Source organism: Prionailurus bengalensis, chromosome D1 (assembly GCF_016509475.1).
Source record: "Prionailurus bengalensis isolate Pbe53 chromosome D1, Fcat_Pben_1.1_paternal_pri, whole genome shotgun sequence".
Classification (NCBI taxonomy): domain Eukaryota; kingdom Metazoa; phylum Chordata; class Mammalia; order Carnivora; family Felidae; genus Prionailurus; species Prionailurus bengalensis.
The window spans coordinates 9,807,624-9,826,182 of record NC_057346.1 but is presented as its reverse complement, the minus strand read 5'-3'; the positions used below and the strand labels follow the sequence as shown (position 1 = coordinate 9,826,182).

The 18,559-nt window shown below is 37.8% G+C and overlaps 1 protein-coding gene across 4 annotated transcripts in view; it reads right to left on the bottom strand.

Moving 5' to 3' along the window:
- Nucleotides 1–18,559, bottom strand: part of SIK2 (salt inducible kinase 2) — a 122,602-nt gene that overhangs the window by 38,835 nt on the left and 65,208 nt on the right. For all 4 annotated transcript variants that reach the window (XR_006297255.1, XR_006297256.1, XM_043579287.1 and 1 more), the window contains exon 4: nucleotides 2,588–2,749. Coding sequence is in view for 2 of the 4 variants with exons in the window: in XM_043579287.1 (XP_043435222.1) it covers nucleotides 2,588–2,749 (162 nt within the window). In the remaining 2 variants the exon portion in view is untranslated. The remainder of the gene's footprint in view (nucleotides 1–2,587; nucleotides 2,750–18,559) is intronic.

Below are 18,559 nucleotides of genomic sequence, written 5' to 3'. Positions count from 1 at the left end.
AGGTATGGAATCAATGACACTAAATGCATAAATTCTGAATGATTAAACCCTAAATTCAGAGAGAACCCCTTGAGGAAAAACTGACCAATAATGCTTGGAAACTATAACAAGATACAGGGGAGGAAGCACAGATTCGGAGGTCAAAGAGACCAAGCTGTGAATACCACATAATGAATGACATTAGAAATACTGAGTTTACCTACCTATATTATAGGCTAGAATTAAAGGAGACATATTATAGCCCGGCAAAACTTGGTTACGACCTTAAAGGAGTGCTCTGTATATTTTGTTTGCAAGTTTCTTTGGTGTTCTACTTTGACATTTTCTTTTGAGATGTTAGTGACAGAGCACTCTGTAATTTCTATAGCATATGACTCACACGACTAACCTTTCTCTGCCTAAAAAGACTCCCAGAACTCCTTGGAGGTATTTTTTGTGTGTGTGAAATTTTTCTTTTAGTGATAAAGGAATATGATGGTGAAGCAGGGGTTTCCCCTTTCTTTCTACATTGTTAAGAACTTCAAAAAACAAGAGCCTTGTTTGAAGAGGACAATTTGAGGGCAGGAGAGGCTTTCAAGAAGTAAACAAAACGTTCCCGTCAAATGCATTATAGAAGAATGGCATGGAAGGGCCAAAAGAAGAAGGAGAAAAACAAAAACAAAAACCACAAATGGGAGATGTGAATGCACGTTAAAAAAACAATGGAAACACCAATACTGTGGATTGCATTTTCAAAACAAAAAAGACAAATCAAGACAAATCTTTATATATATACAATGGGAATGTAACAAATTAACTTAAAAAAAAAAACAACACTGTCTTATTCAGGCAATCCCATTACAAAAAAGTCATAGCCTGCAGAATGGAAAATCCATTACCTCCCTGAACCATACGTAACACTGGCATTTAAAATTAATTATTAAAATTAACATGAAGTAAGTAAAAATTAATTATTTGCTTTCCCCCACATGCCCAAGGCAAAAACTGATGGGAAACGACATAGAAACAAACTAGTTATGTGCACAAATCAGAGGCTTTTGACTTCTATTTTATACCACAATGCCACAAACCAAGGCTGTTTTCTCCCTGAGCCTAGGAGTCAAGTATCCAACCTAGGAAGTCAGCCGGTAACTTCCCGGTCAGCTCCTCTCATCCGGATGTGCCTCTGCCCTCTTTAACAATCCTGGAACAAACCTAGAACAATCCTAGAACAAACACTACCGGCAACCTTGCTGAGCTTTTGTTCCAAGCCCCTTATCTTCTTCAAAACCCTAAGTGAAATAAATCTCCCTCCCACACCTACAACCTCTAGCCCAGACCCACATTCTTTTAATTGGACCACTGCCTGAGATTACTTATGAATCTTCCTATCTTCAGTCTTACCCACACCTCCTACCCATCTTCACTCTGCTGCCAGAAAGAGACCTCCTTTCAACACGCAGATCTAATCATAGTACCCCAGTCCCACCTGCACTCCCACCCCAGCCTACCATTTTCGATAGGTCAAGCTCCCTATCGGCAACAGAACAAACTCTGACACCTCTCATGGCATCCAAGACCCTGCATATTCTGCTCTTTGCCTACTCTTCCCCTGTGTCGATCCCCTGGGCCTGCAGATTTCATGTCTCACCAATATGGAGCCACAGTTCCCCACCACACCAATCTCCATCTCTCTCTCTCTCCTTTTATCTGTGGTATTTACCAGTTGGCCTGCCTATGTGCAATATCCTACTCCTGTTTATCCTCCTGGCAAGCTTCTAATTCCTCTCTCAAGCCTAAATTCAAATAGCACCTTCTCTGTGAAGCCTCCCTGACTTCTCAGGTAGACTGCTGTTCCTTCACCTGGATTCCTACTGCATTTTGTACATATATTTCTGGGCAACATATTGTATTTTAATTATTTTTCTCTCTCCACTAGACTTCTAGCAACAGAGGATTTGTATTCCAGTACCTAGCATAGCAAAGTACTTGACACATAAATATTTACTGCACTTTTGACCAGGTGGATAAAGAAATTTGACTATAAAATAGAAAATTTTTTACAACTGTGAAAAAGGTAGGAGGAAAACCAGTAAGGCAATCTTTACCCTTAGCCTCCATGTTATAAATCAAAACGTTACTGTATTGCAGCAAGGCATTTGACCTCTATCACTGTCTTTTATCTGTCTGTGACCTCTCTGCAGCCACCAGCCTTAAGCAGGAGAGCCGGGCTCGTCACCGGCAACCTGTACTGCTTCTCTGGCCAGGCCAGCAGCCCCCTGACACACTCCCACACTCCCTGACACACTCCCACACTCCCTGACACACTCCCACACCTGCACCTCCTCCAGCATAGCACACCAAGGGACCTGGCCACAAATCAGACCCTGGGTGTAGTGCTGCCACTCTGTACATTAATAATGAACATCTTTCTCTTACTTTTCCTTACACATAGCGCTAACGAAATAAGTAAGACACGCTGTGAGAAAGCGTGATGTCACTGCTAGAAATGCTCCTGAACATCTGCCTGCATGCGCACATGCGCGCACCCCCCCCATGTGCAGTGGCTCGAGTCTGGTCACGTTTGAGCCAGCTGCATCCCAGCTACCTGCTAGTTTGATGTTCATGTTGCTATCCAGCAGGAGATTTTCAGCCTTGAGATCACGGTGCACAATCTTCCGACCATGACAATAATCGACAGCAGACAGGATTTGCCAGAATTTGCGCCTGGCCTCAGACTCATTTAACCGGCCATGATTAGCAAGGTAGTCTGGAAAACATCAGAGATTTTAGGATTAGTCACCAAAACCAAAAACCAAACTAACAAAAATCCCCACTATCAGTACTTGGGATTTTTTTCTCCTCAAAAAGCCAGCTCTTTACTTATTTTAATTCCAGTGTGATTAATATACAGTGTTTTATTAGTTTCAGGTGTACAATACAGGGATTCAAAAATTCTGTATATTACTTAGTGCTCATCCAGGTAAGTGCACTCTTAATCCCCTTTATGTATTCAAAAGCTTTTTAAATGAATAAGAGTGTTCAAGTACCATGCTGTTTTCCAAGTTCTCTGCCTTGAGAAAAGTAATTCCAATCATATTTCACTGGAATCCATATAAACGGAGAGAGAGCCCAAGACAAGACAATATGCAAGTGACGTAATATTCAGAGCATAATTCCCAATGCTGTTTTATGTCCTAAGCACTCCCTCCACTCCTTTGTTTACAAATTTATTGAATATTTTTCCTAACCACATTTAAAAAAGAAACTTCTGTAAAAAACACCCATGAATCCATTTTCTGACATCTCATCAGACAAGGGATATCTTTCTTTTAAATAATCATTTCATGGAGTTACTGTACAAGCCACCTGTAACATAAGATACAGGGATCCCTCGTAGTAGCTTAAATAATTCACACCCTGTTTTGTTCAGTGGAGCACCTCTGATCCACCCAAGACTTGTCCTCTAAATCAAATGTGATAGCCATGTTCTCTAAGCACACACACTTTGCAAGATACATTAGCTATGTTTGTGCAGTGTTATAATCTCTACTAAAGCGGTTTACCTGAGAATTAATTCTGCGTATGTTTACATTAACTCAAGAAAACTAAACATTTATAGCTAGTTCAATTTTCGCTTGAAAATCTAAGTCCTTTAAAATGATCTTTTGCAGAAGAAGGTCAGCATGAATCTTGAAAGGCTTTTCTAAGATTTAAGGTTGTTTTCCCAAGTTAGGAATCGTATGGACAAATCAACATTCAGTCACCTTCATACATTTTGTGTTCTAGGCTATGTGGTTTACTGATACTTAGATTCCATGGCTTTGGGTCATGACATTCTCAATATTTACTGTAAAACTAACATTTGTACAACATTTTACAGTTTACAAAACTTGTTCATATCACTATATGTCACTTAATGTTCCTAAAAACACTCCATGATAAGGATTATTCTAATTTTCATCTTATAGGTGAGGAAGCTGAAGATCACAGGGATTAAGTAATCTGGCTGAATTCATACAACTGGTAAGTGAATAGCTGATCTGGAAACTTTGACTTTCTTCTTTTTTTTTTTTTTAAACTGTATCAAGCTTCTTTACTAGACTCCTGATGAAATCCTCACTATCCTTTCGAAACCCTGCTCATATGCCACCTTGCCCTTAAACAGTTCATCACTTCAAGTAGAAATGACCTCTAGTCTGAACTCCTTACCACTGACAACACAGTCTCATACTTTAGTTACCTGCACATATACCATAAATATCTCAGCATGTGTGCATATTTGGGTGCATACACACACACACACACACACACACACACACACACACACACACACACACAGCCTAATTCTAACACACTGTGTGTTAGAAAGTAAGATACTTTCATTTATACTTTCTGAGGTAGGAACCATATCATTCTCTTCTGTATTCCCCACACTGCTTTAATACTATGCACAAAACATCAGAGGTACAGTTTTTAAAAATACTTAGCTGATTAAAGTCTGATCATAGATGGGTGGCATCATCAGTAGTGTTGTAAAAATATCGTAGTACTATACATGTTAGAGGCTTTAAATGTAAGCAGACAGACCTAAATGTGAGACGTGAAACCATAAAAATCCTAAAAGTAAGCATAAGCGGTAATTTCTCTGACATCGGCTATAGCCAAACCCCCGCCCCCCCCAAAAAAAGGCAGCAGAATCAGACCTATAAATGCAGAGAAGAAACTGATGGTTGTCAGAGAGGTTGGGAGTGTGGAGTTGGGCAGAATGGGTGAAGGGGAGAGGAAGATAGGCGGAATGATTAAGTCACAGGAATAAAAGGCACAGCATAATGAATACCGTCAATGATACTAAAATAGTTATGCAATGGGACAGACGGTAGCTACACTTGTGGTAAACACAGCATAATGTATAAACCTGTCAAATCACTAAGTTACACACCTGAAACTAATGTAACATGTGTGTCAACTATACCCAAATTAAAAAAAAATGGAAACAGACATTTCGTATATGCTTCTGTACGTGCTGTGATCAGCTCATCACATCTCCCTCCTGCCGTTACAGAGCCTGCATAATAGCCGTTTGTGATTCTAAAGGGAAAAACGGTTCACTTAAGAACATGTTGAATTTTCAGTCAAAATGTCCAAACTGTCATCAGAGTGACTATGTCTAAGTAAACTGGCAAGTGGACAATGTGCTTTCTGCTCATAAGAGTAAATCAGAGCCTCATTTCTATGCTGGATGAACTGGGAAATCCGTAAGGAAGGGTTGGCCCCTTGGGCAAATACAACTGATGGAGGCAAATGCAACATGTTTTCTGTGTAGGATTATCTTTTGGCTAGTTAGCGTTATCTTTCCTGAAATGCCACACCAAATGCCACTTAAACTGCATCTCTAAAGAGACAATTTTTTTCATAAATAAATGATTTATTCAGATAGACAAAATTTCTTTCTGTTGAAAATGCTGAGTCAACGTGACTTAATGGAAAAAAACGTTTGTGATTCTGGCAACACAGAGAAACCCAAGAGGTCCAATGTGAACAAAGAGAAGTGTATGGAAAAAATAACAACAACCAACTATTGATTACAAAATGAGTCCTGGGAGGGGCGCCTGGGTGGCTCAGTCGGTGGAGCGTCCAACTTTGGCTCAGGTCATGATCTCACAGCTCGTGAGCTCGAGCCCCACGGTGGGCTCTGTGCTGACAGCTCGGAGACTGGAGCCTGCTTCCGATTCTGTGTCTCCCCCTCTCTGCCCCTAACCCACTCGCATTCTTTCTCTGTCTCTCTCAAAAATAAACATTAAAAAAAAAAATTAAAAAAAAAAAGAGTCCTGGGAAACACAAATCTAGAGTACTGACTACTTTTAGAAGTGATCAGTTCAAATTAATACTACCATGGCCAAAGGGGAAGAAAAGCTTTGAAGCCAGGCAGGAAAGGGACAGTCTGGGGGGAGAGGGGCAGGTATAGTCTACCTGAACCTAAAACCACCATGTAAAGCCAGAATCTTCACAGGTCAATAAATCTGTAAAAATCTCAGCAAGTATTACATCATATCTAGGACCTTCCTTATTCTGTATGATTTCTGTAGTGAAAACTGAAAACTGTACCTTCTGCTGAGAAATCGGTAACAGATGTAACAGAGGTATAAACCTGTGGCTGAAATAACATTAGTTTAGGTATATACCTCATCCTCCTCAGTGAGGGGCATTGTTATCAATCCAAGCTCAAATTAATACACATGGTCCTCTAGGTAACATGTTTTACATTAAAAACTTAATACCTAATTATGGCTACAGAACAAAATTGCTTTTTTTAATTAAAAAAATTTTTAATGTTCATTTAATTTTGAGAGAGAGAGAGTGCGAGCGAGTGAGCGAGCAGGGACGGTGAAGGGGCAGAGAGAGAGGGAGACACAGAACTCCAGGCTCTGAGCTATCAGCACAGAGCCTGGGCTTGAACTCACAAACTGTGAGATCATGACCTGAGCTGAAGTCAGATGCTTAACCGACGGAGCTACCCAGGCACCCCAGTTACACAACAACATTTTAAGTGTAACAGCAATTCTCCACACTAATTGCCTATATGTGTATTTTTGGTGAATGGGCACAGTTTAAAAAATTATTTTTTCTATTTTACATTTGTCCTGATTAAGTGAAATTAACTTTCTATGTTGACTTTAACAATAAAACTTTTTACGGTTATATTTTGTATATCCTTTCTCCCATTTTGCTTTTATGGTAATTGATTTAAAAAAATTTTTTTAACGTTTATTTATTTTTGAGACAGAGAGAGACAGAGCATGAACGGGGGAGGGTCAGAGAGAGAGGGAGACACAGAATCTGAAACAGACTCCAGGCTCTGAACTGTCAGCACAGAGCCTGACGCAGGGCTTCAACTCACGAACCGCGAGATCATGACCTGAGCCGAAGTCGGACGCTTAACCAACTGAGCCACCCAGGCGCCCCGGTAATTGATTTCTATCATATTTTACAAAAATCATGGTCTGTGACAAATTGGATAATTAAAAAACTGGTCTCTCAATACTGATAATTTGAGAAATATTGGTATAGACAAGTAAATAGGCAATTGTAATACACTGTGATAAAGGCTAGCACAGGAATAAATAGAACCTAATAAATATTTTTGTAGATTTCTTTTTAAATTTTCTATTTTGTATTATGAAAATTTCAAACATATGTGAAAGTACATAGTATAATGAATCCCCCAGACTTATAAGTTATCAGCATTTTGCATGCTTGCTTCATCTTTTTTTTTTTTTTTGTCCCCATAGTAACCTAAAGCAAATCTTGGCATCATTTTGTTTCACCTTAAATACTTTTGTATGTATCTCTAAAAAATACATTTTCTTATATAACCATAATACCATCACCACACCTAACAAAATTAATAATTCCTTAATATCATCTAATTCACAGTCTGAATCTCCTCAGTTGGCTTACTGGAATCAGGATCCAAAAAAGATGTACATTCTGCATTTGCTTATTTTGTCTTTGGAATCCTTTTTTTCTGGAACAGTCTTCCTACCCCCACCCCCCATTTTCCTATGCCACTGACTTGCTAAAGAAACTAGGTCAGTCATCCTACATTCTGGATTTGTCTTTTGTTTCCTCATGACATTGCTTAACTTATTCTTCTATCTCTTGTATTTCCTATAATTTGGAATTCAAGTTCAAAGAACAGAATAGATTCAGGTTTAATTTTTTTGGAGCATGGCAAGAATATGTCATAGGTGCATCAACTTGGAGGATTACAACATCTGATTCTGCTTTTAGGAGTGCTAAGACTGATCACTGCATTCTGGGAGTGACTGCTTGATCCTTCAATTAGAGTCTCATCCCTCTTTTTCCTAATATGGTTCATAAGCTCCAGGGTACGTGAGAACCCTTAGAAGGCTTGTTAAGACAGATCACTAGGATCTATCTCTAGAGTCTCTGATACAGTAGATGCTGGAAAGGGCCCAAGAATTTGTGTATTTTTCAGAAGTACCAGATGATGCCTAAGATACTGGAACGGGGGCTGTACTTTGAGAACCACAAAACTAATTTTAGTATTCACTGGTGTTTGAACCTGAACCAGTTACTTCATTAGGGGTTGCAAAACTGTGATTTTTCTAATTACTTCATTCCTGCCACATCTATTAGATGGAATTCCTCTGTTGTCAATTAGGGCTATTTAGTTATCCTGAACTATAAAATAGGTCAGGAAGGATGAATGCTTAATTCTTCCTCCTTAAGTACCAATTTCCAGAGTAAGGGGTTGGCACACTAGCTACCTCCAATGATAACTATTAAGATTTGTAGGTCTGTTTGTTTTTAATTTTTTCTTCTTCTATTTTATGATTCTCTTAAGTATTATAATGGTGCATGGATTCCTTTTTTTTTTTTTTTACTTTTATATACTCAATTTGTTTCAATTAACTACAGTATTATTCTTTTTTAAATTTTTAAAAAATGTTTATTTATTTTTTAGAGATAGAGACAGCATGAGCAGGGAAGGGGCAGAGAGAGGAGACAGAGAATCTGAAGCAGGCTCCAGGCTCTGAGCTGTCCGCACAGAGCCCGACGCGGGGCTCGAACCCACAAGCAGCGAGATCATGACCTGAGCCAAAGTCGGACGCTTAACCGACTGAGCCACCCAGGTGCCCCAAGTATTATTCTTTACGATGCTCAATTTTTTCATCTTTGACTAGTGAGAACCCTGTTTTGTTTTGTTAACATGACCACAGAAATGTTCATTGCCTTCGTTACTTTCTGGCATAATAAAAACATCTCATGCATAACTGGGACAGTTCCTGCCCCAAACCTGGAATCAGTCATTTTTCCAAGAAGCCTTGGTTCTTTTTACTGGGGAATAGTACCTGGGTGCTCAGGATGCTTTTTATGGCAGGGTTGGCATCATTTCTAAAACTTTTCAGGGACGGAGCTAAAAATAAACACTTTTAAATATAAAAAAAAATGATGACTTCACTCCATTTCAAATTTACCATTATAGGAATTACTTGTCTTTGATTTTTATATGTATATTTCTTCTTTTCTTATATAAAAGATCCTATTCCTTTAAAAGAATTTTTTTTTTTTTTTTTTTTTTTTTTTTTTAAGTTTTAGAGCAAGCACAAGCAGGGCTCAAGAGAGGCAGAGGGAGAGAGACAAAAAATCTTAAGCAGGATCCATGCTCAACGCAGAGTCCGACACAGGGCTCAATCCCACAACCCTGGGGTCACGATCTGAGCCAAAATCAAGAGTCAGTCGCTCAACCAACTGAGCCACCCAGGTGCCCAAAAAGATCCTGTTTAACATTAATTACTTGTTTTATCCTATATTATACATGAAATAATCTCAAAACAGCTACTAACAATAAAGTTAATGGATGAAATTTACACGTTCAAATTTCTTTGCATTTCTCTTTATCTTGAGATTATATTGTCCTAAGGATGCATAGTCCAACTACTATGTTTTAAAGTTATTTGAGGGGCGCCTGGGTGGCTCAGTCAGTTAAGTGTCCGACTTCAGCTCAGGTCACTATCTCACAGTCCGTGAGTTCGAGCCCCGCGTCGAGTTCTGGGCTGATGGCTCAGAGCCTGGAGCCTGCTTCTGATTCTGTGTCTCCCTCTCTCTCTGCCCCTCCCCCGTTCATGCTGTCTCTCTCTGTCTCAAAAACAAATAAACGTTAAAAAAAAAAATTAAAGTTATTTGAAAAGCTATCTCTTTGTGGTATATTTCTCCGTTTATTTTTGAACATGTAAAAACACTCACTTGATATTTAAAATGATACAATAAGATACAGTCCAAGAAGTCTTGCTTCCATTCTGTTCCCTTCCTCTGCCTAAAGGGAACTATTTTTATTAATTTTTGTTTACTCTTTGTTTCACTTGTTATGTGCAAATATTCTCCCCACTTCTTACACAAAAACATTTATCCTTTTTCTTTTGCATTTTATAGCAGTACACAAATCTTCCATATTCCTTTTACATCAATGCAGGTACTTCTAGCATTTACCAATACAGTGCTAAGAATGAAGGCTCATGAGTCAGGCTGCTTCAGTTCAAATTCTGTCTTCACATTTGCTATGTGACCTTGAGTTACTTAACTCCCCACCTCCACCTCCATTTGCTAATCCCAAAATGGGGATAACAATAATAGAACACCTCACAAGGTCATGTGAAGATTACATGAAAAAAAGCAATTTAAAAAAGAAAAAACCCTCTTCATGGTGCCTGGCACACACAGGTTCAATAATGTTAGCTGCTATTATATCAGCTATGATTGCTACTATTGTTGTTATTATATTGTTATGTTATCAGGGGTTGACTAAGGCTACCTTCCTTTCCCAACTACTAGCTACCTGAAAGCCCCTTGTATTATGGTTTAAAGTCACCAGCAACTTCTCTAGGCCAAAGCCAATTACCTTTCCTCAGTTCTCATCTTTTATGACCTTTCAATTATATTTTACACTTAACTGGTTTCCAAAATAAACATTGATTTTCTGTTTATAGTTTTTCTCCATTTCTTTCGCTAATTGACTTTTCTCTTCTAACCACATATAACTACCACAGTCTAATTCTGGCCCTTTGCCTTTTTCTATACACCTTTCCTCACAGAACTAATCTAAACTACCCCCTCCTTGCAGATCACCTTTGATCTGCCTTATTCTTAGTTGGATAATGTTAGTTCCCTTTCACACTCTTCTCACTTGGTGCCAATCTCAAGGGTGCCTCTTTAGTCACTCCAGCAAAGGTATGTCTTAACATTCTGGCATGAGACCTTCTGCTCATAGATCCTAGTGAGAAACTAATAAAAATTATACTGACATAAAACATACATATACAATTCTGTATGCATTTTCAAGGGGGGGGGGTCTATAAAATCTCAAGTTTAATCAGGATTAAGAACTCTGCCTTGGGGGATTTCATTTATCGATTAGAATTTTTATAAAAATCACCTCCAGATTTGCCAAGCACATCTGACCTTTCAACAATTACTCAATTGTGTATCTACACAGATTTTCTTTGTTACTGCAGTGTTATTATGACTGAGCTCATCTTTCTTTTTATGAACTTTATTACCACCCTTCTAAGTCACTGTAACTATCACCACACCCCACCCCCACCCCCCACAACAGTACCACCATCCACCAACTCCCCCCCCCCCCCCCCCCCGCCTCACTGACTGGCATCCCATCCCATCTCTTCCCCCAGGAACAAGGGGTAGGTTTCCCAGCATCTTATCAAGGTGAAGAAACCCAGCCAGTTGAGTTTCCTTAAATTTCGGGGATGTCTGAATCTTTTGATCACTACCTTTAAGCTTAAAATTCTTCAGTCAGAAATTAATAGGATTCCTTAAAGCTGGATCTGAGTAATAGTCCAAAAAGATTGATAAGCTATGCAATTAAATATATAATGTTATATTAGCAGGACTTAATTCGTAATTTCACTGATTTATAATCTGGAAGTAAAAGGGCTGATGACAATTTAATATTTTTGGTTTAACTAGCCTTAAAAAAACAACCCACCTCAGATAATTAAATCCTGGTCAGTGGTTTCAAACCCATAAATCTGCAAAGAATTCACATTTCTTTTTACTAACTTTGAAGAGAAAACTTGTTTTCAGGAATATGACCACTATGAACCCTGACACTCCAATAACATAATCAGAACCGGTTGTTTCCTTCAAAATATTCTCAAGATTCATTATTTTCAATCCCCATATCCAAATTATCCTCATCTTTTTCTCTAACATGTCTTGCCTCTAATTAGTACAAAATGTCATTGTAAAATAAAACTCTATCTCACCAGAGATCAGGACTCTGATCTTTGTCAACTTAGGTTGTGCTTGTTCTAACCAATAACTCTTGGATAAAATGTAACTAAGAAAGGAAGACACAAAAAATAAAATAAAAACCTGAAAAAGGTTTTAACACATTAACATATGTACCACTTACATTGTAAACACTGATAGAAAATGGACTAGGTATATGGTCTATATTGAATTAGGATGACATGGGCTATACTAATTTTAAATATTAGATTACAATATTACTTCTAATATTAAAATCACATTAAACTTTTAACCTTGAGACAACTTATGAATAGAATATGAAACTGAAGATTTTTAAACATTTTGCTTTTGTGTTTGCTTTTTTAAGTACACAATCATTTCAAATTGTGTGTTTGACAAAAATTAAAGGAAATTGTTGCTTGTGATATATACTCTGGCAATTTAGTTGTGCTCTCAGCAATTTCCCTACATTAGACTGTTTGCATCTGTTAGACTCTGAATCAGTTCTTCAAACCTAGTTGAACTACTGAAGCAAACCACAGTCTTCTGAAAAGTCAAGGGAGGTTTTAGTTACACAGTTTACAATTTTAAAGATTACTGACAATTGACTTCTGTACCTACATGTTCAACTTTTCAGCAAAAATTAAAAGCAAATATATCAAACTTTTCTAAAATCGTTTATAACCCCCACAGAGAAGCCAAATAGGTTGCAATACTGATGACAGTAATGGATATCAGACAGAGGACTTAACAAATTTTTCATACCTTTAATAAAATATATAAATAAAATAAATATCTCATTTCCTTGGACCTACAGAGATTGCAAAATATACCAGAAATAAGTTCTAGAGTCAGAGAAGCCTGATTTTGTATGCTGTTTACTTCTAACCGCTGTATGACCTTAGACAAACTATTTAAGCCTTGGGCGACTCAAGAGTTCTTAGTAACAAACTTCAAGTTTTGTTCTTTGTGGAAAGCTTATACCTTAAACTGCTCCACACATGAATTCTAACTTAATGGCAAAAAACCTGTTAGAAATGTTTTCTTTCCACATCTATCCTATTGGCTTCAGTCCACACACAGCAATTTCTTTTTTTTTTTTTTTTTTTAAATTTTTTTTCAACGTTTTTTATTTATTTTTGGGACAGAGAGAGACAGAGCATGAACGGGGGAGGGGCAGAGAGAGAGGGAGACACAGAATCGGAAACAGGCTGCAGGCTCTGAGCCATCAGCCCAGAGCCTGACGCGGGGCTCGAACTCACGGACCGCGAGATCGTGACCTGGCTGAAGTCGGACGCTTAGCCGACTGCGCCACCCAGGCGCCCCAGCAATTTCTTTATCCTGTGGCACGAAAGTATGCTGTCTGCAGTGTCCAATAAAAGTCTAGTAGTTATAACATGAAATATGCATTGGAGAAAACTTGCATTTGCAATTTTCAAATATTTAATAGGGCAAATCAAACAAGGAGACCTGTAAAAATAAGCCTGTAGAAAGAACATGATTTTTAGTACACTTTCTGAAGTCGTGTACAGATCTTTAAAAGCATACACACACATACACACACACACACCATTCAGTTATGAATCAGAATAAAATTAATTAGAAAAGAATAATGAGCACAGTAGGATACAACTATGTGGGCCTTCAACAATACTAATTCTCTTCAGGTCAGCATCGAAGCACAATGCTCTCTCTCCCTTCCTTAATCAAATTAAGGAAGAATGCTTATGTTTATGGTGAGTTTCAAGTGTTAACAGACATCCTTTTACTTATTCATTCAACAAGTATCTGAGTGACTTCTTTGTGTCAGCCACTATGCTCAACCTTTGCCCTCCTGAAACTTCTGTTTGGGGGGAAGAGACAATAATAAGTAAGTAGACACATAAAAGTGATAATTCCACAGTACAATACATTGCAGGGAAATAAGGTGATCAGCTGGAAAGTATCTGGGGTAGGCCACTGTAGACAGGGTGACCTGGAGATGCCTTTATGAGAAGGTATTATTTCAACTAGGGAGAAAAGCATTCAAAGAACAGCTGGAGCACACCCATGAAGCCAAAAGGCCACCAACGAGGCTAAAGCAGAAGAGCCAGGAAGAGGGGAAGGCCAATGGTGGACTGACAAGTGGAAGTCATGCTCTGCAAGAATTTAGAAGCCCAAGGACCAAGAGTCTGTATTTTACAATACTGGGAAACCACTGAATGATTTTAAGTAGGTGAGGGACCTGATCTAATTTACATTTTAAAAGCACTGAAAAATAATCGGAAACTGTGAACTCTATGTTAAAAAACTTTAAGTTCCACTGAGCGAAAATTTACACAAAAAATTTAAGCACTGCTATGGGAATGGTCCTGATTGCTAGCTGATACGCCAGCCACATGAAAATAAAATTCAGTCCCTAATGCGAACAGGTTCACAGAACATGTAAGAAAATTAGGTTAAATACTAAAAAACGTTAATCAGCCCTTCAAGACAAGAATAGAAAGATGTCATGAGGCAATACTGGTTTACAGACATAAGATGAGATACTGTCTGAAACATAAACTCTTGTTAATATAATTTCAGAATGATAGCTGGGTTTTCTTACTGATTTCAATGTATGCAGTAACATTTCATTAACTGTCCTAGAACTGTTTTTTAGGTAGTAATTTAAAAAAATTATGTCAACTGAATAGCCTAGAAAAGTGGCCAGAGTCAAATTTAATACTACCAGATGATGATGTCATATGATGGCAATCAACATTCCAGACAATTCCCTAAACAGGTATTTTCATTCCACCTATTTTTATCATCTCTACAAGACCTCAAAGTCTGTTGTGAATTATTTCTTAGTAATGAAGATGACTGGACTGATAAATGAGTCATTCTAAGCTGAACTACTGATGTTGTGTGCTATTTACTCAATTTATGGTAGTGTTATGATAATATTTATAAATGCAATCTGGTCACACTTCTAACACATTTTTTACACAGATAAATACATCCAGATAGCTACTTTGATATGTAATTATTTCTTAAGAAGGAAAGAAATACAGTTCAAAGAACATATCATCATTTACAAAACCATATAATTTTTAGGAATTAGGAATGAAATGCCAAATTTGGAGAATAACATGATGATGAAGGAAACATAACTGTTAATTTTAATATTTTGATTTCTATACATATATGCCCTCTAACGATATACTTTTAGCAAACATTTGAGAATTAAGACATTGTCATCATTCATTCATGAATCCAAGAGCAGATATATTTCTCTTTTCATTAAGTTCTTCAGAAGAATGACAGTGGAATACAATGAAGCTAGGAAGAATTGGTTAATTCAGAAAAAGGCACAGATGTAGAGGGAGGGAAGTGGGGAGACAGGTAAAATGGGTGAAGGCGGGTGGGAGATAGAGGCTTCCAGTTGTGGAATAAGTCAAAGGAATAAAAGGTACAGCATAGAGAATATAATCAATGGGATTGTAATAGCACTGCATGGTGACAGATGGTAGCTACATTTATGGTGAGCATAATATAGTGTATAGACACGTTGAATCATTGTGGCACACCTGAAATTAGTAACATTGTAGGTCAATTGTACTCAAATACCAAAAAAACAAAAAAAGGCAAGAGGTTAAAAAAAATGGTCATAGAGAACTCAAGAATGTAGATTAAGTTATACAAAGTAAGAATAATTATGTCAATGAAACTTTTGCAATTAAGTTACAGAGCAAATCAAGTTTCCTGGGTAAGCAAGTTCTGAAAAGCCTGTTAGTTTATTAGCCAGTGGCTTGATTGACGTTTCTTGGGGTCCCTCCCATCCAGTAAGTAATAATGATACCACTTGTCATAGGGGAGAAAGAGTAACAGTCAAAGGGAAGGGTTAATTGGAAAAAATAAGACCCCAGTCGTCTGTTCAACTATACAGAGATCAAAGAGGACAGTTGATTCAGTAACTGACATTACAAGGTTGAAATGTTTCTGTAGCTTTTTGTTCCCATTCCTTTACTCCCTCCTCCCTGCAACAGGATCATCTATCCATACCCTCTGTTGTTTGACTCTGCAATGCCTCCCAGTAGCAGAGCTGAGATATATCCTTGCCCTATTGCTTTTGGTCTTGCTCATGGGGAGTATGTGTAGTTTGACTTGATCTCTTGTTGAGATCTCCCATGACAAGCTCCAGAATGAGAGACACATGGAACAGATCTGAACTCAACCTACAGTCTGAAACAGAGCCACCCCAGTTGACCCACAGATAATAAAATATTTGCTGGGTGCCTGGCTGGCTCAATCAGTAGAGCATGTGACTCTTGAGCCCAAGTGTGGTGTGAAATTTACTTAAAAAAAAAACAAAAAAAAAAAAAACTAAAAAAAACCCAAAAAACAAAAAAATACAAAAAAACAAAAAAAAACTTGTTGATGTAGAACACCGAACTGTGGAGTTGTCATGTAACGTTATTGCAGCAGAATTAGAGTGATAAAGTTTCCAATATTAGAAAAGAGAGGTTTGCTCAGCTATAAAATGAAGTACACTTTCACAAAGAAATCTTTTGAATGTTTTTAACAATTTATGTGATATTTTGTGTTCTTTATTAAACATACACTTATTATTATTTTTGTACATCTGGATGACATCTTCAGGTACTAAACAGCCTTGTTATTGGCCTTGAATAACTGGGTAAGTGCTCATGTAAACTATATTGATTGTTGCCTCTATTACGGAGGATGATGTAAAAAGACTAGTCTGGTTTCTTTTCAGAGGGAGGTCACTTGATCACTTTTTCTAAGCCAGTTTACCCAGCACCTAAACTTACCCACTGCCTCCAATTTCAAGGTTCACTACTGCGAAAGGGGGACAACTGGTTGGATACAGTTCTGAAGAACAAAGTATGATTCAGTTCCAAGGAAGATAAAATTGACACAGGCGTTAATTATGGCTAACTCCTAGGTCAAGGGAGTAATTAAAGAAGAGAGCTCGGAAAAGACACAGACTAACGCTGAAAGTGCTGGGCTCTATTCTCAGCTCTTATGCAAATCACTTAATCTTTGTAGGCTTCAGTTTCTAAATATACCTAATATAACTTAAAATACTTAATATCACTTCTAAGGTTGCATTTTAATTCAGTATTAATATTCCAATGAATATCACTGGACGTCACTTCAAATTTCCCCTTGGCTTATTCATTAAAAAAATTTATTGAGGTAAAATACACATAACATAAAATTTATCATCTTAACCATTTTGAAGTATACAGTTCCCCCTCGGTTTATTTTTGACTCATCTCTTCCCCTGTAATTTCTGGCACAAAATTCCCTAGGGCACTTATTTTAGGACTGGAGAGAAGTTAGATGTACTGGAGTGGAAGCTCTGGAACTGTTACTCATTTAGCAGCAAGGCAGAGAGGACAGAATCCCAGGTGGGAAATGACTGCCAGAAGCCAGAAGAAAACAGATCCAAGAAGCCCACTGGAAAGATCAAAGGTAAATGGTTCTATTTGGGCAGTATTCAAGGACCAGCAGAGGCGGGGGAGCCTGAATCTCTACCTCTGATAGTTTTAGAAAACAGTATCTGACATTTCATAAAGCTAGTAGTATTGGGCCAAAATAAGAGTACTTGGAATGACAGAATTGTAATTAAGTGAAAGAATGGATGATACGGACTCTAAGCATGTAGGCAATTAATAAATTAACATCTTTTAACAACACACAAACACCTGTAAATACTCGTGAAATGTGCTGGGGCTAAGAACATAGTGGTGATAAACGTGAATATCAGAACAGGTATAGTCTTGAGCAAAGTTTTCTTCTTGTGGCCTTTCAAAGACTGATATTCAACAAAGGACACGACTTCATAGAGCTAGGTTTGCAGATTCAACTCCTACATTCAATGATGTCTCCAGGTGGTTTAAGTGGCTATAGTCTTGCATCACAGGTGTGGTTAATGAGGTCAAAGATTACAAAGGGTTTTTCAATCATTACTCTTAGGAACACCAAATAGGTTATTATCATGTACTGCTGACACACACGTGTTTAAAACAAAACCTCTAGGGGCATCCAGGGGGCTCAGTCAGTTAAGTGTCTGACTCCTAATTTTGGCTCACAACACAAAGCCTGCTTGAGATTCTTTCTCCTGCTTTCTCTCTCTCTCTCAAAATATTTTTTTTAAAAGTAAACACAAATAAAACACTAAGAAACAGTTTGGTACACTTCTCACTCATCTCTAAATTTCGTTAAAGCCAGCGTTTGAACTCCTAGTGGTCTCATCTACAGTGTTTAGAAAATATCTGCGTCCTTATCTCAAATCTCCATATCCACCAAAGGCAGAACACAGCTCTAGGACTTAAAAGATGTTAAAAGTCCTTGCATCCCTCATAAGTGTTGTTTGTTGTCCAAAGGTGTCCTTCCTCTTTGAGCAGAAGGAAAAAAAAACTTACCGGTAAATTTTTTTTTCTAGGCATTTGTTAAGAAATGCTAAATCTGACCACTATTTAGCCAAGTATTACAAGAATGCTAACAAGAAAATAGATTCCCTTATAAATTTGTGCACTTAAAAAACGGCTACTCTAAGGTTTACTAAACATCCTAGGCACAAAGAATATTCTATTGGAGTTTAACATATCTCATAATACGAGGGCCTTTTCGAATGGTGGAGCTCCAAGAGGAGCTAAAGTTAAAGTCCTGGGGAAATTCTGAGGTGGCCCTATTTTTAATTTAAAGTCCATCATGCTCTAGTATTACCAACAGTTCAAACAAAATCCCTTATGTACTACTCAAATATTTGTGGACTACTAAGCTTCTTTAT